Genomic DNA, 23,462 nt, shown 5'->3' on the forward strand with positions numbered 1-23,462 from the left:
GCGACTTTGTTCTCGTCATGATGCGCTGCAATACTGCTCACATGGCCGCAACAGTTGGCAGTGCCCTCCTGGGGAGATCTCACTTTACGTCTTAGAACCAGGGGGACTATTCCTGGTCACAGAAGGCAACTGCAGGTTCTCTTGGTTGATGGATTTTGTTCAGGTACTCTATGATCAGTAGTGTTTCGCACCTGCTAGAAGAAGGTCCTCTGCACATGGCTTCTTTTGTTAAGCAGCAGACAGCATATCTTTCTCAGGATATAGTTCTATTAAGTAAGCTACAAGGCCTCCCTCAGATGAACCTTGGCTGCTTCATCTTGGTTTCTCGGTTACCATGCAGTATTATGTTCTCAGATCTAAAAATAAGAAACCAGAGGTGATGATTCCCACACACAGTATTAGGGTCAGATACCAGTGCGCTGCATCCATCTCTAACAAAAGCAATCGCATGCCAAAGATGGAACAGTACGAAGTCGATTTCCGCTAATGTAGGATATGAGGAGAACCAATATACATAATCTTGCAAACAATGAAGACAATTGGTGGACATGTTGGCCTAAGTTGATATCATGAAGACATCGTTAATGCTTGTGGGACTACTGTCTCCATGCAGCTCTTCCACTAGGGTTGCTTACTTTGCTGCACTTCTTTTGAGGAAATTTCTCTGCACTTTTGTAGCTTTACAGCTTATAAACTAGTTGATTTTGCTCTAGCTTGACACTTGAACAGTCATCCCTTCCACTAGTGACTCATCCGGTGTATAATACATGACTTAGCAAATAGATCAAAAAGCAGGGGACAGGAGGTTAAGCTGTTGAGAATCTAGCTTCTTTTTGTCAAGGACTTTGTGGTGCTTTCTTTCTCAACTTGTCTCACAAGCGTTAGCTAAGACAAATTCCTTGTATCCCTTCTTGCAGTGTGAGCCCACTTGGAAGTGATATTAGCACTGCGCCAAGGACATGGATTTCACAGAGACTCGAACCATTTCTTGGTGCAGGTATCATGTCATGCCCTTCACTGCACCCCCTCACGTCATGAATACCCTACTCACTTCACGCGAGAGAGAGAGAGAGAGAGAGAGAGAGAGAATTGCTACAGGGAAAGTCCCATCAGACTCTTTTAGTTCTTTCCTCGAAAGATACAGACTAAACAAGAGAGAGAGTCTTGGTGCCACTGGGTGAAGAGGACCCACGCCCATCTCATCTACTACTTTTCAATCTGATGTTTCCTGAAACTTCACCCGATCTCCCATCCGTCAGACCGACAGGCCATGCTGTAGAGTGGGACTCCCGAAAGAAAATGAAAGGAAATTGAGGAAGTGGAGATTGCCCGGAAAACAAGGGATTTCTTCTTCCCTCCTTTTCCAACTTTGCTGTTCTCATCTGCCGTCCTCAGTGGTTGCTGGGTCCTGCACAACTCGCAGGTCAATCGAATTGTCACTTGGGTGAGGAGAGGATTGGTTGGTGGGATTCGTGAACATGGCCTCAGATTTCCTCCCTCTCCTCCGCTTCAGCTTTCCTACTGTTCACTACCCTCTTCCCTTTGTTCCAGGCAACTCCAGGTATTACTGTTGGAATGCAGACGGAAGAATTAGGCCAAAGTCTTTGTAGCGACTGCGATGCACTAAATTGACAGCTACGACCAACCTGTATTTGAGAGCCGGACGCGCATTTGTTGGCATGAAGTGGCACGCGCTCTGGCCTAAAACCATGAGATTGAGGTCATGGGATCTGGCCGAGGCTCGGGCTGGTAATCCAAATCTACGCCAAAGAGTCTCAGCCGCTTCGAGGTCGTCGGTGCCTCTGTCTCACTCTGTATTGCTTCGTTCCTCTGATCTCCTGCAGGTTGAGACAATTTAGAATCCCTTGTCATTTTCACTAAGCAACTCGACACTGAACCGTATGAAGCATTATTACCTGCATGAAGAAGACAGTCTTGTTGCACCGAGCTGAAGCATGAGCTACTCGTTGGATACGAGCAAGTAGCAGCGTAGTACACTGGGCTCCATGGCCCTGCAGCTGCCGGCATGGTCGTGGCCTGAGCCGGCGACGGGCTGTCGTTTCCGCCGCGATGCCTGCATCCGATGTACAGACGGTCCCCTCCAAGCCGTGGACGCTCGAAGAGGACCACATCGCCAGCATCTAGTCTCTTCTCCTTGACGAAACGGCTCCACCCCTTGGTAAGCACGTAGCTTTGGCTACTGGTCCAGTACGAATACCGAAACTGCCATGTCTTGCCCGACTCGTCCTCGAAGCTCAGCAGCAGGCCTTTATCGCCGGAGTCGCCGCCGAGGGGGAAGTACTTTTCGGCGTGCTGCTTCGGTATGACCAGCCTGTTGAGCTTGCCTACATCACTCGGGGTCAGGGGTTTCTCAAACATGTGTTCTCTCTCGTACCGGGCTTCTTCTTGCTCCGCTCGGTAGAGATGCTGGTAATGGTGGTGGTGGAGACTCATGTGTGGCTCCCAAGAGTACCAAGGTTGCGGGTGACGCTGTGCCATGTGTATGAGAAATGGCTGAGGTCAGGGAGAGGAAATGGTAGAGGAGGAGGATTTGAGGTGAGGTCTGTGAAAAGTTGGCAAGGGAGATGGTGGTGATGATGGTGTTGGAACTGAGAAGCTTGTAGGCATTATTACCATGCATTTATAGCCTGTGAAGAAAAACATGCAATGCACACTTGGGAGATAAAAGGCCAAAGTGCAAGACAGAAACATGTAGTTGTAGATGCGAGAGAGAGAGAGAGAGAGAGAGAGAGAGAGAGAGAGAGAGAGAGAGCAAATTCATTGAGCTGAACATGCGTGGGAGTTAAGTGAGAATATTTCTTTACATAGGTACACAGGAAGGGCCAAGAGTTTGAAGTTTCTAAGTTGCTATACTCTAGTGAGCTGATGAGGAATGATGAGGTGGTGATGTTTAGGAGTCAGTGCTGCACTTGTGGCCTCATCCCAACCATCCAGTGTGAGCCCCATGCAATTATACTCCATGTGGGTTGCTGCAACTTGCTAACTCCTTCCAACATGCATTCTTTTTTGACTGTTCATTTTTGATCCAAGAGTTCTACCTGTGAGAGTTGGAGGATCGTTTTTTGATCCAAGTGTGTTCTCATGCCCAGCTGATTCATCATCCTTATCCTCGTGGCCATCTCAGCACACGCCTGAAAGCCTCTCATGGCCGGAATGTATGACCAAGAGTAGGTTGAATTCCATTAGAGCACCTCAGAGAACCACAAAAGGTGTCGTCCTAAGCTTGACCATTAGGAGCTCCATCGTTCAGAACCGACTGCTTTTGCATTCCACTTCACATTGAAAAAGAGACACATGTGGTCCTCAAAAGATCCTTTTCTAGTCTCAATAAAACGATCCAAACACTTTAGCAATCGAAGTCAATATTAGAGTCCCGCATCCACTGCCTGGAAACAGGACATTTTTGGGAGCACCACATCATCTTCATCTACCAATATATATCATCAGAATCAGCAACTAACAAAGCTTCTGATGTGAACCTGAGAAGGCGACATGGGGTGGGTGCTTAAGGTGGTGATAGTGTTGCAGAGAACAGTGAAGCTAATATCCTCGTGTCAGATTTAGATAGTTCCTCATGTGACTTGTAGGAATTATTGGTTCAGCTTGACGGGGACCAACAACGAATGTATATTATATATGATGGGATCAGATGGAGCTTCACAGATCTCATCTCCATTTTCCGATAAGCTGGACAGGAAGATAAGATTAGTCCAACATCTGCTGCTGCAGGCGTGTCCGAAGCCTGTCCTCAGGATTGCTCCCACTCGCCAAGCCATTCATCTCTCCTGCTGTTGTGTGTGGTGTGCTCTGCATGCGCTCCCTCCTCCACTTCTCCCATCATGCAACCCACCTGCAGGAGCATATGATGGTACACCTGTTGGCTGTGGGGAAGCCCACCTCACACCCATGGATGAGTGGGTATCTTTGAATTAGGATGCAGAGCGCTGGCGTGGTAGTCCTCTTTGCATGTGTTGTGTGGGGTCATCTGAACAAGGAGATAAGAAAACACATGGGAATGTGCTTAAACACTGTGAGCTTTCTGGGTCAGGCCATATATCTGCTGCTGAATTCATGGAACTCTGAGGAGTTTAAATTGTTCTTTCGTCAGCAAACCGATGCACATGGATTAGTAATTTTACGAATCGATGTGGATGAGCTAAGACGGTAGATGTTCTCTTTCTCTCTCTTACTTTTCTTCTGGTGGCGGAATGCTCACTCGCATCAGGCTGTAAAAGGGGAGGAGGAGCTTTCATGAAATTGTTTTCAGGTCACTGTACTGAATGGGGACTAAATGATGGGATGATTGAAGAACAAGTTGAGTTTGAACTCCGGTGGCAATGGCGAAGATGGCACGACAGGGAAAGAGCTTGGCATGTTGCAGCAGGCCCCCGGGCCTTTTCAAAGGAGGGAGAGACTCCAATCATTGGGCGTACCTGATCATCTCTGAGAGGAGTAGTTGACAGTTAAGCAAGACATGTGAGACTTGCGCACACCGTCACTTTAAGCAGCTAATGTTTCAGCTGGAAATCATTTGATCTCCCACTTTCGATGTCGCTGATAGGTACTACTCACTGCCAGTTTTTGGACGTAACAGGCCATGGGTTGGCCCCATGCACACAAGGTGGAGTTCATGGTGTGATTCATGCGCATGCGACGGGGCCGGACGGACGGATGGACGGCAATCACCTGCCCTGGCATGCATCCTCAACAAATCTCGTCAGAGATGGATTTTTGTTCTCGTCACGAGAAGTGGTACTCGCTCGAAAAGAAAAGAGTTCCTGTTGTGACTTCATACATAAGACTACAAACGCAAGTGTTCAGCTCTAGAGGAAGAGATGGCTCGAACAAGGAGATTTACCCTCCCCATACTTGATGAGGATGGTGCTGAAGAAACAGTGTCGAATGGAAGGCGATTGCTTAGGAAAGCTCTTTCCTTTTTGTTGAGTTCTGGGTTCAAAGACTGTCAGCTACCTGTGGGTTACTCAGGAGCACCTCTGATTTCTTCCACAATAAACTCCAGCTAAGATTCATGTAGGACTGGCAGATATTTGTCATATGAAGGCGTGTTGCCACTGATGAACTCGGTCTTCGTCAACCTTTCGATAAGTCGGTGACACATCTTTATCATACCAAAGGAAGTCGATGTTTGTGGGTAGTTCTTCTCTGGAGGTCCTCCTGCTATGAACAGAAGAATAGGAAGAGAACTCTGGGAAAAACTGAGTCAGGCGACAGAACAGGAATTTAACTGTTTTGCATCTGCAGAAAACCGCTGCTCTGTTCTGTGAGCTGTATGGGTAGATCCAGTGAGCAAGGAATGGAAGCACATGGTGGGGAAGCCCAACCCATGATGCAAGCTGGGCATTGAAGAAACTACTGAAGATGACAGAGATGCGAGAAGATGGTAAGGAGGTGTTTCCTAAATAGAATAGAGGATTTTACTCGACAGAGATTATCGCAAGGATTGGCCGTGGAGTATAATATCTTCTTATGTAAGAAGTAATGAAAGCTCAGTACGATTCACACTCCGATACAACTTAAACTCCAAATTCGATATAATCACACTGCATGTTCCTCGACAAACAAACAAAAACAATACGAAAACTCTGCCTAAATATGTCTCATCCATTTGAAATCCTCCTTCAACACTCCTCGAAACATCATCTAAGTTCTATCTGAAGGATTGAACAATGGGGCTTAGACACAATCCGACATAACATCACAGGCCATCAACTATTTCATCAACCCAACACGTCGATTGCGCTTTCACATCCACGTCATTGCCGACTCGGTGCTGCCTTATAAGTCCATTCGCCTCGGCCAACACTCCCTCACCTTGAGAACACCAACATATGTGAAGTAACTGTAACACTCGGCGGTGTGACAAATCTTTCTCAGATCGAGTAATGATCAATGATTCTACGTAATAATTTAAAATTTTTTCTATAAAGAACCCAAAGTGCATTTCTAAAAGTCTCTCAAACAACTCGATTATACAATAATTTCCTTTCTCGAATCCCTCGACCAACTTAAACACCTCAGGATCTGTGTTAGACACCTCGATATATTTTTATTTATAAGATTCCCTTCTAAACTCAATCATCTCTATATTTAGAGGTAAGATTATATACATTAACTCCCACGCCTTGCATTGACAAGATAGAAATAACATATATTCCTCATGGATAGACTCTTATTATAATCTAATTCATCAAATATTAGTGTGATAGAAATAACATATATATATATATATAATGTATCAAAAATGTTATATAGGAATATAAACAAACAAAATTTTATTGTCAATATTATTATCTTTTAACAAATATATTAATTTTTCCATGACTATAAAAAATCATTTGTAATTTTCAACTATCATATTTTTGGTTTTCTAAATATTATAAAAGATTATGGATTAGTTTAGCATCATAAACCAATATTTTATTATTATCAAGATTTAGATTGGAGATCCTATACGTCTAAAATATTGTTTGAGTTTAAAAGAAATGATATAAACTTTGTGTTGTTATGAGAAAAATAATATGGTTGATGCATCGGTGCTATGTGGTCGATAGGTGAACTAGTATGATTGACACGTTGAAAGATCATGCAATCAACATGTTGGTCGCACTTAGCCACCGACTCGACTCCATGTAGTTGACACATCGATGCCACATGGCTATTGACTTGGCCCCACGAGGTCGACATGCCCAAGCCATGTGACTAACATGTCGATGACACACAATAGACATCGTGGCATTATATGGTTAATGGGTTGGATCCTGGGCTTTGGGAGGATAGCATATGTATGGCTAGTAACTTTCACATGATAAGCACATTGTCTCCCCATAGATCCATGTTCTCTACCCAAATGGTCACCCTTGCCATCATATCCACACCACATTCTAGGAGGTTATGCAATCCTAGACTTAGCGTGGGCTAATGATGATTACATATGAAATTAGTTCCATGTTCGCACAAGCATCGCACCATATAAAGGTAACAATATAAGGACCCATTATAAAAACGCTTTTGTAGGTGTGTCACAACACACATCAAAAACTTAAAGTCTATTCAACTTGTTTTCTAAATTATGTATTGAAAGGGTTTTGTTGGGAGTGCCCCCACATAGTTTTGTAGGATTCTAATGATTGATAAAGAAGTTCAACGTAAAATTGGATCAAGAAAGGAACTAGGTTAAATCCGAATCAGCTTTCACTTTAGATAATAAAAAACTAACTTAATAGTTTAGTATTAGAAGGAGAACTAACCAAAATGTTTGAAGGAAACTTTGTTGGACCATCTTGACCTAACCCTAAGGAGCTGAGTCTGAATGGACCAAGTTTGATAGCCCCGAACACACCTCTATTGAATCCTCTAGTTATGATGATTCTAGGGCTTAGACAACTCAGGGTGTTGGCTGAACCAACTTCTACACTCCATATTCCTAATCCAATATTATTTTGACAATTTATGTAAGACTCAACTTTTAATTAGCCACCTCCTCCCCAATAGCTTACACCATTACCTTAGGTCTTGATTAGGATAGTTCAAATTGTAGCCCTATACCTTCCAGACTCGATTAGTTCGGCAATCACAACCTACACTATTCACACCATCATTCCTAGCTCTAATTTCATCACCTTTCCCAATTCCTAGCCTCATGAGTCACGTTCTACTTAAGCCAATGTATCTTCAGAGACATACTCACCTCAACCAATCCAAATTTCAAACCCCCATTCAAAACAAATCAATCGTGCAATTAACTGAACTCCCTATGATGTTCGAGACCACCTCAATGAAATGGATTGGAGACTACAAAGACATTCGTAGGGAAATAAAATAAGAAAAGTTCAACCTTGGATCTATATGATAAACAAGGAGCCAATAAAATAAGGAAATAAAACAAAGACATTCAAGGAAAATAAAACAATATCATAAACAAGGAGCCAATTCTATAGTGTTTTCAATTGCCAATCCTAAATCTATATGATAGGAAGTTCAACCCATCAGAACACATGACAATATTTACTTCCCAGACGATATTTTTTGTGATTATGGACTCCCTTATCTATTGGATTTTCCCCATAATTTTATAAGACACAACACAAGAGTGGTTTGCCAAACTTTCTCCTGAATCCATCTCCTCATTTGGACAACTGATAAGACAGTTCGACTAGGTAAAGGGTGATTGCATTCTCTCTCGATATAATTTTACACAATTAAACACCATTAAACACGTCTAGTGGTGTCTATGCAAATACGAGAATACAAACTTCTTTATATACCTTATCCTTTAAGGGCTTTAGCGATGATGAGAAATATGATAAAAGTCTTTCGCTTTCATCAAGATCATGAGCATGACACCTCTTACACCCTAAAGGAATAAATTGAGAAGTTGATTCAAAGATGACATATTAATAAATTCCTTCTAAGGGTCCAGGAGATGTTTCCAAGACCTCAAGGCCCCATTGAATGATTTGTAGATGTGATCATTGGTGGACCAGCTACTAAAGGTAGTAACTCTTTTGCTCGAATGTCATATGCTAGAGAGCCTCAAATGAAAATATTCCATCATAATGGAGATCCACCAATTGTGTTTATGAAGGAGGCAGAACATCTAGATACCGAACACAATGATGCTCTTGTAGTTTCCTTTAGGATCGCAAATGTCTTGATGAAAAAGATGACAATTGGAGCTTTGGAGATATTTTATATGATGATGCCTTGCAGAAGATTAGTCTAACAACAAGGGACTTCCAATCAAAATCTTTGACCCCCACTAGCTTCACAAGAGATTTTATCACTCCCTTAGGACTATTGATCTTTATGTGACCTTTGGGTACAACGATTGTTCAAAGATTGTGAAGATAATATTCCTAGTTGTTGACATCCTATCAGTATACAATGTCATTGTGGGTTGGCCTATGCTCAATCGATTAAGGGCATTTGTGTCAACATACTATATCACACTAAAGTTTTTAACTAGTTCAATAATTGAAAAATTAAAAGGTGACTCATGAGAATCCAGACAATGGTACTTAACATCAATCACCCTCTCGAAAAAGATAACATTATCAGTATGGTAGATGGACGCTCGAGATCCCACCACACAAGCACAATCGCAAGTAAGTGTGGCACGTGCTCTGATGTCGTATCACTCTCGAATTTGCACAACCACAGAGGAGGAGACCGTGTGTGATAGATGACTCCACCATTGTGCCCTACCAAGTCAGCCCATCGTACATCACTACATCCAGCCTAGTTGGTCCATCATGTGCCACCGTGCTCGGCCTAGTCAATCTATCATGAGTCAGCCCATTCTACACCATCGCACACAGCCAAGTTGACCCATTGTGTGCCACCATGCTCAGCCCAATTAGCCTGCCCACTAGGCATCGCCACACGAAGTCTAGTCGGGCACGCGACATCATCGACTCATTGAGCATCACTATCAACCATAAGGATCCCTCCACTTCTCGACCTAATTCCACTATACTTCCAAGCTCGAGAAGTGGGAGAGGGCATGTGTTATGGAAAAAAAGATGTGGTTGACATGTTGACGCCATGTGATCGATATATACGGTCAACACATCGACACTTTATCACTCTAACATACTAGAACCATGTGACAAACATGTTGGCCACATTGAGCCGATGACTTGACTCCACATAATTGAGCTGATACATTAGTGTCATATAGTCATTGACTCGACCCACCCATGAGGCATGCTCGAGTATGTGGTTGACATGTTGATGACATGCGACGGATATTGTAACCTAACATGATTAACAAGTCAAATACGTAAAATCAACACCTTGTACTATGTGTCTGTAGAATTATTTGTTAGTTATACTTTTAGTTAGAACTATGATACGAAAATATCAATATATTTCGTGTATATATATATATACTCTCCCTCCTCTACTCTCCGTCCTATGAGCGTAGAGTAGAGTATATATATATATATATATATATATATATATATATATATATATATATATATATATATATATATATATATATATATATATATATATACTCTCCTCCCTATGAGTTCAGCCTAACAAAAGAAATGAAAAGCCCGCCTATGCCCATCCCTCCTCTACTCTCCGCCCTATGAGCGTGCTCCTCCGCAGCTTCTCCTCCACAGCCGCCGCCACTGCCGTTGCCGCCTCAATATTCAGCTCCCCCTCCTCGTCTTCCGCACTCTCCGTCGCGGCGCTCCTCATCTCCTGCCGCTCCCTCCGCAGCCTCGAGCAGATCCACGCCCGCATCATCCGCAAGGGCCTCGAGCAGCACCCGGTCCTTGCCACCCGCTTCCTTTCCTTCTGCGCCGCCTTCTCCGCCCCGGCCTACGCTTCGTCCGCCTTCGACCGTCTTTCCGCCCCCAACCTCATCGTCTGGAACGCCCTCCTTACCGCCCACGCCCGCCACTCTCCCCTTCCCACCACTGTCGCCCTATTCAACCTCCTCCGCCGCCGCTCCCCCCTGCCTCCCGATGCATTCACCTTCCCTTCTCTCCTCTCATCCTGTTCTCATTCCGTGGCCCTTTCACTCGGCTCCTCTGTCCACGCCACCATACTCCGCTGCGGCCTGGAGGCCGATGTCTTCGTCCGGACGGCGCTCATCGATTTCTACGGCAAGTGCCGCGAGCTTGGCGCAGCGAGGAAGCTATTCGATTCCATGCGACATCGAAACGAGGTATCTTGGACCGCAATGATCGTTGGTTACCTGAGTTCCGGCGATCTGGCCTCCGCAAGATCTCTTTTTGACGAAATGCCGAAGAGAAACGTGGTAACTTGGAACGCCATGATCGATGGATACGTCAAGTCTGGGGATTTGGTAAGTGCCCGCCAATTTTTTGATAAAATGCCAGAGAGAAATGCTGTCTCCTACACTTCGTTGATTGATGGCTATGCCAAAGCTGGGGACTTGGCATCGGCCAGGGTCTTGTTCGAGCAGTTGCCAGAACGGGATGTGTTCTCATGGTCAGCAATGATCTCAGGGTACGCTCAGAATGGTCAGCCAGGCGCCGCCTTGAAGATCTTTCTCGAGATGTACAATCAGAACATCAAGCCTGACGAATTTGTGGTGGTTGGGTTGATGTCAGCATGCTCCCAGTTGGGTAGCCTCACATTGGCGAAATGGGTGGACTTGTATGTCACTCGGAGCTCGATCGATCTCAGCAAGGCCCATGTCTTGGCTGCTTTGATAGACATGAACTCAAAGTGCGGCAACATGGAAAGAGCTGCCAGTTTGTTTGAATCAATGCCGAACAAGGATCTAATCTCCTATTGTTCTCTGATGCAAGGGTATTCTCTCCATGGTGCCGGAGACAAGGCTGTGGGGCTGTTCCGTCAGATGCTTGAGGAAGGACTCATGCCTGACAGTATCACTTTCACAGTAGTCCTTGCAGCATGCAGTCGTGCTGGGCTTGTCGAAGAAGGGAAACAGTATTTTGACTTGATGACGAATGAACACCTGATCGTTCCATCTCCAGATCATTATGCTTGCATGGTGGATCTTCTCGGACGGGCAGGGAGATTAACAGATGCCTATGAGCTGATCAGATCAATGCCTGTGGAGCCTCATGCCGGAGCTTGGGGAGCATTATTAGGGGCTTGCAGACTCCATGGTGATATATCACTAGGAGAAACTATTGCTCGAAAGCTCTTTGAAATCGAGCCGACAAACGCAGGTAACTATGTCTTGCTATCAAATATCTATGCGGTGGCAGATCGGTGGGCAGATGTATCAGAGTTAAGGACTATGATGAGAGGAAAAGGGATCAGGAAAGTGCCTGGTTATACTTGGATTTAGCCGTGAGACACAATGTTCATGGTATCGATTTGTTCTGGTACGGGAATTTGCAGGACTTGGTCCAAGAAAAACTGGCGTGAGACCAGCATTTGTGTGGCTTTGCATGGAATGTCTGAGCTCTTTGTGGCTGGGAAAACAAGCCTTAATCTCCTTGTTCTGGTTACACGAAGAATTCACTGTTGAAGGCTAAAAAAAGACTGGCCATGACATGCTTCAGAACTATCTATTAAAAATATCAGCTCAGCTGACTAATTTTTGCTGATCATGAGATCTTCCACAAAAGCACATATTGAATGCTGGGTTTATAAGTTCATGCAGATAAGGTCTCTGAAATGGGTTGTCATTGCTGCATTGCTGATGTATGTTCACCTCAGTACTGGAAAATGGTGGCTGCTTGAATTCTGTCAGTTTATGACTGATACGTGAAGGTATTGTAATGTGATAACATTCTCGAGTTGGATTTTGAGTACTGTATTGGTTAATTAGGAAATATTGTTCCTAAAATGTACAAAGAGATGTGAGCCTCTTACAAAAAAGTAATGTAGCAGATGAATTGATACACCCTTTTCAGGCGCCAATGGGCAAATTAAATTCATATGGAAAAGGTTTGGCTTGGCGTTAGATTAATCGTATATGTTATGTTTTGCTATGCAATTATCTCACTTGTTCCTTACTTTCACAGTATCCATCACAACATTGCACATTCTTTTATCCAGATTAGAGCATTATATATGTCCAGTAATCAAGAACAAGTCAGGTACGCTTTGTCAATGATGAGCACTAATGCTAGTTCAAATGTTTGATGTTAGATGAAAGCAAGTCCAACTAATCCTACTCACCAAATAAACATGTCTCTTGTAAGCAATTTGATCCCCAAAAGCCACAGAGTTCGCATTCACATGTAACTTCTGGTTTGGACAATAACAACTATTCATCAAACACCGACAGTAGATCAGTATGTATGTTCTTCAAAAGGCTCAAATGGCAATACTGATACAACAGGAACTGTTATGACTTCAAATTTCAATCCCATACAAAAATAACTGGAATCATAAAATCATCATAATCCATTTCTTACAGAAAAAGAATCGCTAACATCTTTCGGAAGTCTCTAGCGGCTAGCCCAGACGAATATGAGGATCCATTCTTCAAGTCATAACTAAACTTCTCGAATGCAACCGACAAGTTGAAACAGCATCCGAGATTAGTATACTTGGGAGAAGACCTTGTTAGGAGGGATGTTTTCGCGTTTCTCCACGTATGCTGATGGAAACCAACCTGCCTTGCCTCTGCATTCTCCTTCGGACCATCCTGATGGAGACACCTGAATGCACAAAGTTGACACGGGAAAGAACATCAATGCTATAACATTGATATCCTAACAACTCTAACATAGAAGCAACGAGTGTAATTGCTTCACCAAGTCATCATATAGCTTCTCACCTGAAATAGCATATGAGTAGGTTTCTTTTCAAGTCAAAAAGGATGTTAGACATTACAAATAACAAAGAATACACCAAAACAGATTAGATCCAATGATTAGAAATCTCATAATATAAACATGATCAACAGATGCTTGGCCACCAATCTAATGGATGAATATTTAGATTTGGCAACAATTGGTATCAGGATCCTTTACAAATCACAAACATACATGAGTGATTAAGTTCCTTAATTCTAATGTTCATATTCCACTAGATCTTCAAAATACATTCAAACAGTTTCAGAAAGAGATTGAAGCCAAAAAATTTCACAATATCAAGGCATAAAATTTTTTCCCTCAGCTTGTGCAACCACCCAGAGAGTATGTGAAGAATCATATCCATTTTAGCCCACTACATTGTGGCCTAACTATACCACCACTGAACATCATCATATATGTCAGAAGATGGTTGATTATTATTTCTGTTTGTTTCCTTCACCACAATCTAGAAAAAACTATTTGATATGAATAGTCATACAGCAAGTACAATGGTATGTATACCACATACACAGAGGAGGGGGTGCAAGAATTTCTCATTAGATTTTGAATCAAGTTAATATAAACAAAGTTAAATAATGGTATATATAAGATTGTAGATATGCACCGACAAAAAATTTTCTCCAAGATGAACATTTTAAAACTTCGCTAGTTGAATATAAAATTAGAAAAAAGTGGGGGCCAATGGTATGAGACTGTTCGCTAAAAAAACCATTGCAGAAACTACCTATACCATGGTTCAATTGATCAGCCAGTCCTATTTCATGTATGTTTTGCAAGACAACACAATCAGGATATGAATTAGCACCAAATAACCAATCTGAACAGTGATGACTAATAAAATAACCCTCGGTGATGCTAAAGAAAAACCATGTTTTGTGTTAGAAAGAAAGATTTTAGCTTTGTCTTATTATAAATGTACTATGATCTCTTCACATAAATATAGACTGGTAGACAAGTTTGAGAAGGCTTCCTTGCCAGGACCATTGTTTCTGTATATGTCTCCCATATGGCCGTATCCCACTTAAAATTAAAAAGATTATAAGAACTCCTAGCCTTAATTGCAAAGTAGCAAATTTCAGGTTATGATTGTAACTCCTGCAAACAAGAAATTGAAATATATGCTGAGAACAGGCTTGGAGTTTGTGTCTAAATATCAACATTGTAGATAACATCTGATAAGATCAGAGTTTTTAAAAGCACTAGGCACCAAAGTCCCAAAACGCCCGAGCCCCTCTAGAATATTAAAAATATAAAAAAATATATAGAGAGGAAGGGTGGGGGGAAAGAGAAGAGGAGTAACCGGCAGCTATAGAGGAAGGTGAGGAAGGAAAGGATGGCAGAGTAAGTAGCGGCCATAGGGTTTCAAAGCTGGGTCGGGGGATCGGAGCTGTGGACGAAGGATGTGGTGACGGACGAAGCTACAAACGAAGGCGACAAGGGCGAAGGAAGCTATGTGTTGAATCTCGTATTTTGATGATGAAACCACTTGATATGTGCTTATGTTTTAATCTGCGTTTTGAGTGACGCAGGATGCTCCGATCAGGATGAGACAATTAAAGCAGGAAAAATCATGTTGTGCTGGAGGAACATGTCAGAAGATTGGACGTCGGGCCGGTGGATCGGTCGACGTATCGACAGAAGGCTTCGAGTCGTGGACTCGGGCATCGGGCCAAGAAGAGCAGGTATTGTGTCAAGGATATCGGAGTTGCGGAGTCAACTGGCCGATTGAGCAATAAGCCGCAGGAGAGGACGATGCGCCGAAGAATCGGACGAAGCGTCGAGGGACCAATGACATGCCGGACAACTTGGTTAATTGCTTAGGATTAATTGTCTCGATTGAAGTTTTGTTTTACATGTGCAGGATTAACTACGATGAAAGTAAGACATGCAGCATGAGTTGCGCCGGAGTCAAGACTATGATCACGTTGGGAGTTCGAGAGTTCGACGGAAGTCCGGACGGTTGTCGGAGGTTCTGAGGGAACAAATCCGAGAAGTCCAGGAGCTTGCCAAAGAAGCTCGTCGGAACTCGCCAAGTGGATCATCGCAAGTCCAGGAGTTTGCCGGAAGTCCGCCGAAGCATCGTCGAAGGTTCGTCGGATGTTCGCCGGAAGTTCGTCGGAAGCTCGCTGGAAGAAGCGATTGACGCACCGGAGCAAGTTGCAGTAAATGTCTTAAGAAATTCGTAGTTAGCACGATGATTAAGTTAGAAATGGGAGGTGATCCCATTAACTTAATCTTGGGGCAATTGGGCCCTTGACAGACCCAAATTGGGCCGAATGGATCAGCCCATTCGGACCCAGATTTCTTGGCCAGAGGTGGCATCGCCTGGGTCGGCGGTGGCACCGCCCAGGGCTCAGTCTCCGAGCTCTGGCTGGGCGGTGCAACCACCTCTGACAGAGGTGCAACCGCCTGAGCTCGATCTCCGAGCTCTGGCTGGGCGGTGCAACCGCCCCAGTCAGGCGGTGGCACCACCTGGGCTCAGTCTCCGAGCTCTGGCAGGAGGTGGCACCGCCCCTGACAGGAGGTGGCACCGCCTAGAGGCTCAGTCTTCGAGCTCTGCCAGGCGGTGCAACCGCCAGACCCCGGAATTCTGGGAATTGACAGTTTTGAGCTCGAAATTCAAATTGGGTTGAGGCCTATAAATACCCCACCCTTTCAGCAATGAAAGGGCAACCCAAAAGGCACCGAAAGCTTGATCTTACTCCGTGATTTTAGAGCTCAAAAGTGTTGTAAAGTCTAGAAGTTCTCCTCCATCTTTTCTTCCAAGTTTTGATCTCTCAAGAGAGGAGAGAAAAGTTTGTAAGGGTTGTCTCCTAAGCCCGTCAAAAGGAGTGAAACTGTAAAAGGGTGGTTGGCCTTCGTCTATTGAAGGAAGGCCTCTAGTGGACGTCGGTGACCTCATCGGTGGAGGAAGCCAAAAGTGGATGTAGGTCAAGATTGACCGAACCACTCTAAATCTCGGTTTGCATTTACTTTGAGCATATTATCTTTACTGCAAACCTCCTCAATAGCTTACTGCCTTCTGCGCATTTACGATCGTGTTTCAAAGTTCAGTATTTTCCGAATCGGCGTTTAGACGTAAATCAGTTTTATCGTACGAACATCATATTTCAGTTTGTGCTTACATTCTGATTTCCATCATAACTGCAAACTGCCTTCATAGATTCGCTTTAACTGCATCTCGCTTGATCACAAGTTAAAGTGATTTACGAATCGGCTTTTTTATCGAAATCGCTTTTATCGTACGAACGCAGTTTTAATCGTCGAAAGTTTTCCGCTGCACTAATTCACCCCCCCTCTTAGTGCTCCTGATCCTAACACTATGAACAAAGGTGTCGACAATGAAGGAAGCTTTGAACAAAAGCAACAGCAGAGGAGGGAGCTGCGGATGGTAGGGTTTCAAAGCTGGGCCGGGGGGTGGGTTTTTGTTAAGGCACTTTAGTTGGTTCAATTGAACCAACTTGCCGGTTCAATTGAACCAGGCACAAACTGCACCCGGTACCAACTTGCCTCTTCAATTGGGCGCTTGCTCGAGGTGCTCGACACTTGGGCTCAAGAGCACCTGGGCAGTGCTTAATCAAAACACCTCGCTCAGAGGTTGTGTGAGGCACTCGGGCCTCACCTTGCTCGAGCGCCTAAGTGAGTGATCGGGCACCTATTAAAAACACTAGATGAGACACAAAGTTATTTTCTATGTTATCCTATAAGCCAACAGACTCTTTTCTCTTCTCTAACTTTGTCTTGCGAAGTCACAAAATATACTGACTAATGATCTTCAGCACTATGATTTTCCCATCACAACTTCTTGATCCACTTGTACTGATTATTCACTTAAAAGTTCTATTGTTGGTCATAAATTATTATTGTCATGATAAAGGAGTAACTGTCTGACAAAAAGATTTTCCTGGCAAGCAAGCAAGTACATCAAGCATCATTTGACATAAAATAATAACTTGAAAAGAACTGTTTACTATGCATCCAAAAAGCTAACCTGCCGTACAACAACATAGTCACCCACCACCAAGCTTAATTCCTTTTCAGAAGTAGCATTGAAATGATACATAGCCTGGAATTATAACCAATATGCATCAATACATACTCATATTGGAAAGTCTCAGCTAAATTCATCTTAAATTACCTCAGCAAGAAAATATAAGGCCTTCTCAGAACGATTATGGGAAGGAACAGAAGGAAGTGCAGACACCTTTTGTTGTTTTTCAGTGACCATCTATACAAAATTTATAAGTGCTGAAAATAATCAAATCTTCCAAATAGTGGACAGGCTTTATATAGTATACATGCTAAGTAGATACCTCAGCTTCAAAATCATCAAGTATAGCAGCAACTCTTAGATGGAATGATTTTTCTGCCTCTACCTTCAACAGTAAATATGAACAACATAAAACATAGAGCAATGTGATAACTTGATGTTATGTCATTATTTTTATCACAAGGTCATACCATGTTAAGTATACGCTGAAATGTCTGTCTTTGCTGTTGTGATTCGACAGCAGCTAATGCAGCAGCCGCTTCCTTTCCCAAAACTGCCATGTTTGCTTTCAGTTCACGCATTTTAGCTTCAGAAGTTTGAAGTTTTGCAGTATTTTCCAGAATGGGAGATTCTCTTACTCGAGAGTGCCTTCTCGAAATTTCTGCTGCCTGTTTAAGTTTCAGTGTTAACAGAAACTACAGAAGCGAATAAACCTGATGCATATATCTAAATACATGATCTACATAATGTCACCGACAGAGAACCAAACAAGTCCTTACCAGGGTCTCAGCCTCATGTCTCAAGCGACTATAACGTTGAGCAAGACCACGAGCGTCTTCCAGTGGAGCACCAGTAGCCATTGCTTTTAATGGTTCTATAATCTGAGCAATCAAACAATTTAAATCAGACATGTTCCTCATATTAGGAAAGATATGCTGCAGTGCCGCTTGAGAAATTTGATGAAAGAAAAAGAAAAAACATAGGTCACCTTGGATTAAGATCATACCATGCATTGTAAGGTAAGAAATAGCTTTCTTCAAGATGGGAAAACTATCAAAGAACATGTAGCAACATAGCGATTATCATTTAATATTTATGGTACCAGTGATGGTGCTTGACTCACAGAAAATAACTTATCTCAAAATGCAACAAAATGTATCCTTGCTACACTAATGTAAACTCGAAAATTAGCTAATTAGGCAAAGAAGACGATGAAAGATGCAGAAGAAAACCATTATTAAAGAAAAAAGATTTGCATTCAGATCTGATGGGCAAACTGGTCTTAGACAATTTAGAAAGTTCAGCATCTTGGAAAGCATGCACTGTTGAATCTCCATCACTTGATCTTCATCAAGCAGGTCCACCACCAAATCCTGTAAATCTAAATCCAACTTCTCTTTCTCGATGTATTTCCCCCCAACCCTTTTTGTTTTCTGTCTCCAAAATGTATACTAGTGCATATGTTAGACACATTTACACCAATAAAGAAAGTTATGTTGGTTTCCCATTTTAATAATTGTGCATTCCACAGAGAGGGCATTTTGCTTTTCTTTTTGTTAAATAAAAGTATTTTAGAAACTTAACAAGGCAAATAAATGTTTTAGTTACATATTCGAGTGACATCTTGGACCGTCAGATAATGAAATCACAATGTCACCCTTCTCACTGTGATGTTTGAAGTGTATCAGAAATGTTGGTAGGAACTATATAATTGCAAGGTAAAAACATGTTCAACACACTTTCAGCTTGTTACAACTCTTAACTTGAATGAATATGATCCTTTATCTGTTACAACAATAAGTTGAATATGCTTGTAAATATATATATTAGCTTCTACTCTCAGGACTAGATCAGCAATAAGAAAAATTTTCAACAAAAAGCCTACAATTACAATGAGAAAAATATTTACGCTCTTATATGAGGACTGAAAGAACTACTTTGACAGCTGATAGAAATACCAATATTAAAGAAAAAGCTAAGCCATCCCATTAGCTTCTTTCTCATAAACAATGAAATGATAGGAATCTTCTAGTAGACAATGAAAACAGAAAAGAGCAAACTGAGAGATCACAGAAGGATGAAAAATTGGTACCACAAAAAATGACCAGAGACAAAAGCCATATGAAACCTAAACAGGTGTATTTTGACATAAGACATGAGACAAGCTCCAAAAAACCTAACTTTTTTGCTTGGTCTTCAAATCCAATATTTTATGAATAACAAATGTTTCCAAATATTATGTAAGCTACAACATAGATGAAAATTTACTGAGACATAGCTCAAAACAAGAGGGCCTTATTACCCCAAATTGGGAATATTTGGGAAATCAAGACAAGATACCATGTCACTTAACCAATATCACATGACAAAGTTCTGATATCAAGAAATGGTAAATGATTCTAACAACTCTGAGAACTTCAGAAGTCATATGCTTAAAAGCTAAGTAGCAGAAAAAATCTCATGGACATACCAGATTCTCAATTCATGCTATAAGTTCAAATATTTCCTTATACTCATTTGGGATCAGATATAACGAACCTGTGAAGATAGAAAGGAACCAAAATCTTCATGCTCCTTCGTGACATTTCTTAGTGAACCACCATATAAAGCTGCTGCTTTGGCTAAAATTGCACCGCTAGCATGATTCTCACCTCCATATCTATAGCAATCTTCTGACAGTTTTGTCCCTTAACAAAAAAACTTTAGATAAGTGCATGCATGTCTGAAATCATTTGACTGCTCATTATGCCAAAACATAATTAAGATAACAAACTATAAAACTATCACGAAGGACAAAAATGTAAGAAAAGTAAAAAATATTACCAATTTCAATGTGTTTATGCCCTATCGATGCATAGACTTCAGCTGCACGAGCAATATCTTTCTGAAAATCCTGAAACCAAAAAAGAAATTCGAGTCTGACAACCTCATTTGTCATCGACATTCAACTTCCTATCCCACGATAACAAGACAAGAATGGTACATCTTGAAGATTATGCAAAACAGAATATGTACACTGGTCTTTTGACAACTATGCATATTCATGGAAATAGTCTGGCCAAAAAGTAAACAGTCACATGCATCCTAAGATGTAGGATATATGAATGTTACATTCTTTGTGAAAATACTTTTATGCTCAGGAAATTTCCTTATCTAAAACGCTGAAAGTGCAATGCAGAATGAATATACGAGAAACGTGATTATGGACTACTTACAACAAGGGAACTTTTGGAAAGACAAACATCACAACAAAAATGAACACTGAAGAAAATCAAAGAGCAGAAACACAGTATAGCCCATTCTTTCTTACCCTTCCTTCACGAGTAGACTTATATAACTTTTCTAGTTGTTGATGTCTCTGCAATTCAACTTCATCAATAACCATCACATCAGAGCTCTCATAACCACTCGTACTAAACTGCTTTAACACTGCCTGAGATTTATTAAAATAAAAAATTATAAACATGTAGGATCAATAAAATATAAAACCTCATTAACCACATGCAACTCCAACAATAGAAGAGTTGTAAAGAAAATTTTAATAACTATTCTATAATTAAAATTATATATGCAAATACTTGTAAAAGATAACAAGCTAATGGCAAGAAAATATATAAATAACAATATCCAGTTATGCTACTCAGTGTAAAAACAAAAGATGAATGCTTTAGACAATTTAAAGACAAATAAAGGATGCTATAGACACATATATTGTGTGAAATAATTTGGATAGGTTTTGATAACAAACAAAGAAAAGCAGATTAAATCTTTCTCTTCTTCTACACAATCTAATAAATAAGAGCAATGCCTTAAAATAGGTCAGTTATACAAACTGCCTTGGACTCAGGAAGAGTATAGGTTCTGAAATGAGAGGAGCCTTTTAATAGGAGGAATTTCTAAAAGCCGCATGAGTTATAAAAGGTCTTATTTTCCATCAATAAATGACCTCCATTGTTTATTCATCATATTCAACTCACTCTAAATAATTGAAATAGGACATAGTAGTTAGATGGAATTATAAAACGGCTGGCAGCATAACAATAGGCCTCATGATAATTAAGACCATTTTAGTTAGGGTGTTCTACAGGTCCTCCTCACATATTTAGTTCAATAAAGGGCCATATATTTAATTCTGAAGCATGCCCAAAATATATAAACAAACGCATGTTCACACTTTGTGAACATCTACCAAAAAGATTCACACTCAGTATCAGATAACTAAAGCAACATTCTTGTTTGGACAACCTTGAGACCATCGGTAAAAGAACGATGCATAAAGGAAAATGTAGAGTATGACAAAGGTTAACAGTAATGGATGCCATTTCTTTTCCCTCTCTCACACACAAAATTTTTCTCTTTTTACCCAACATGTGCCACGGGCACAAGTTTTTTAGTATGGCATCAACATAGCGTGTAATGACAAAACATACCATGTGAGTTATCATTCCACACACAATCTGCCACTGGCATTCTAAGTTAAAATACCTGCTTTGGCTTTCTAAAATTTTTGTATTCCAGTTCAAATGTTCAAGTTCCAGCCAATGCATATGCAATAACCTGCAGTAGCCTCCTCTATGATTTGCAAAAAGACAGCATTTCCATTACACACTAAAAATGGAACTTTGTCAAAGTACCTTCAGCATGACACTATATTAGAATGTGGTTCTACAGGAGATATTCAGATGTGTAAAACTCAAAGAAACAAAAAATATACATCTTCTGCACTGACTAAGACATCAACATACAAAAATTATTCAGATATATGCTGCCCTGACACTAAAAAGTTGAGTTGTGAAAATTCTTGTTGCCCTGATGTTTAAAGAAGTTGAACCCTGGTATTCTTACATCATACACTCTGATCAACTTTTATACATGCTAGGATATTGTGTTGGAAGATCAAACTTAGTGCATAAAGTACATTTTTTTGTTAATTACTTGGTAAGATACATTCTGATTCAATTCTGCATATTATACCATTAATACCTAAAAGAATCAATTTGTTCCGATCATATTAGTGTCAAGATCTGCGGCACCGGTGCACATGTTTTCTCTCATATCAGTCCCCCATGCAGGTACCGATGCTTCTTTAGTTAAAAGTTAAAACGTGCTTGTACGAGACTTTGTTGTACTAATCCTTTTAGTGGTGAGAAAGTTCATTTTCGCTGTTTAATTACACCTTTAACTGTACATTTGACTCAGTTTCCCCTACGGAGGCACTCAAATGAGCAGTGCATTCACATGATCAATAACCAAAAAAAAAAATCACAATTCAGCAGTTTCAAATGGGAATTGTTCCCTTTATCATTAAAACTTAATTTTACCCAAACTGGAGCTAGCATTTCCAGAATCCAAAGAGAAATGAAAGAAAATGGATCGGATATAAGCAAGATCTTCGTGCAGAAGAAATGAAAAGCTAAGAATGGGGCACCAGAAAGAGAGGAAAAATGGACATCACCTGCTTGGCAACCTGCTCCCGCAGCTTGCTGGCCTGCTTCCTCAGCGCGTCCATTCTTGCACCCAAAACCCCAATCCCAAGCCAATCACCGGTACCCTCAGGAAGCTCCTACTGCTGCCGGCAACTCCGCACCAGAAATCTCCCAATGAATCAACGATTTGGCAGAGGCTCGGCGCTCAGATCACTCGGATCTGCCAGCGAAAGCGAAATCGAAACGAGGGAGGATGTGGGGGAGACAGAAAGGGAAGGATCGGCACGGGAGAAGAACGCCGAGACAACGGTGACAAAACATACGTTTTATATTCCGTGACCCGAATTTCTACCTTTTTGATGAATGGATACATCTGTGGAGCTCGCATAAGACCTGTCTACGGTGCCTCGGCCTATCACGAGAGACGGGGGTGAAAATAGTGTTCGATAATGATCGTTGAAAGGCTCTGAGATCCAAGGGCTCTTGCTTCGCGACAAATAATTCCAACGGTGGAAGATGTTATCTAGTTTGGGTCAAGCTCGAGTTCCGGTTCAAGATTCTCGTGCGACCCAATCGAAGCTGAGACATTATTAGTGACTTGTTACCCGTTAGTTCACCTTTTTGATGACTGGATACAGTTGTGGAGCCCGCATAAGACCCATCGATAGATAACTCATCCCGTCACCAGCGCTGGGTATGCAGAGTAGTGGCCGAGAATGA

General features: G+C 41.7%; 3 protein-coding genes across 3 annotated transcripts; 1 reads left to right on the forward strand and 2 right to left on the reverse strand.

The window, feature by feature from the left end:
* Positions 1-627: 627 nt before the first annotated feature.
* On the reverse strand, positions 628-2,720 carry LOC103996776 (B3 domain-containing protein Os11g0156000). Its single transcript, XM_009417763.3, has 3 exons — positions 1,917-2,720; positions 1,647-1,838; positions 628-1,567 (listed from the first exon to the last, which is right to left on the reverse strand). The coding sequence occupies exons 1-2, from the start codon at positions 2,497-2,499 to the stop codon at positions 1,702-1,704; spliced, it is 720 nt and encodes a 239-aa protein (XP_009416038.2). The 5' UTR covers positions 2,500-2,720; the 3' UTR covers positions 628-1,567; positions 1,647-1,701.
* A 7,380-nt stretch (positions 2,721-10,100) lies between these two features.
* On the forward strand, positions 10,101-12,491 carry LOC135648287 (putative pentatricopeptide repeat-containing protein At5g37570). The gene has a single exon (XM_065165785.1). It carries the CDS (start codon positions 10,139-10,141, stop codon positions 11,840-11,842), a length of 1,704 nt encoding a protein of 567 aa, XP_065021857.1. The 5' UTR covers positions 10,101-10,138; the 3' UTR covers positions 11,843-12,491.
* A 299-nt stretch (positions 12,492-12,790) lies between these two features.
* LOC135648477 (SH3 domain-containing protein 3-like) lies at positions 12,791-23,050 on the reverse strand. Its single transcript, XM_065166221.1, has 10 exons — positions 22,772-23,050; positions 20,627-20,749; positions 20,140-20,209; positions 19,855-20,003; positions 18,096-18,197; positions 17,787-17,984; positions 17,639-17,701; positions 17,464-17,553; positions 17,317-17,391; positions 12,791-13,166 (listed from the first exon to the last, which is right to left on the reverse strand). Exons 1-10 carry the CDS (start codon positions 22,823-22,825, stop codon positions 13,047-13,049), a joined length of 1,044 nt encoding a protein of 347 aa, XP_065022293.1. The 5' UTR covers positions 22,826-23,050; the 3' UTR covers positions 12,791-13,046.
* Positions 23,051-23,462: the final 412 nt, after the last annotated feature.

The sequence above is a fragment of the Musa acuminata genome, chromosome BXJ3-9, assembly GCF_036884655.1.
Source record: "Musa acuminata AAA Group cultivar baxijiao chromosome BXJ3-9, Cavendish_Baxijiao_AAA, whole genome shotgun sequence".
NCBI classification, from domain to species: Eukaryota; Viridiplantae; Streptophyta; class Magnoliopsida; order Zingiberales; family Musaceae; genus Musa; species Musa acuminata.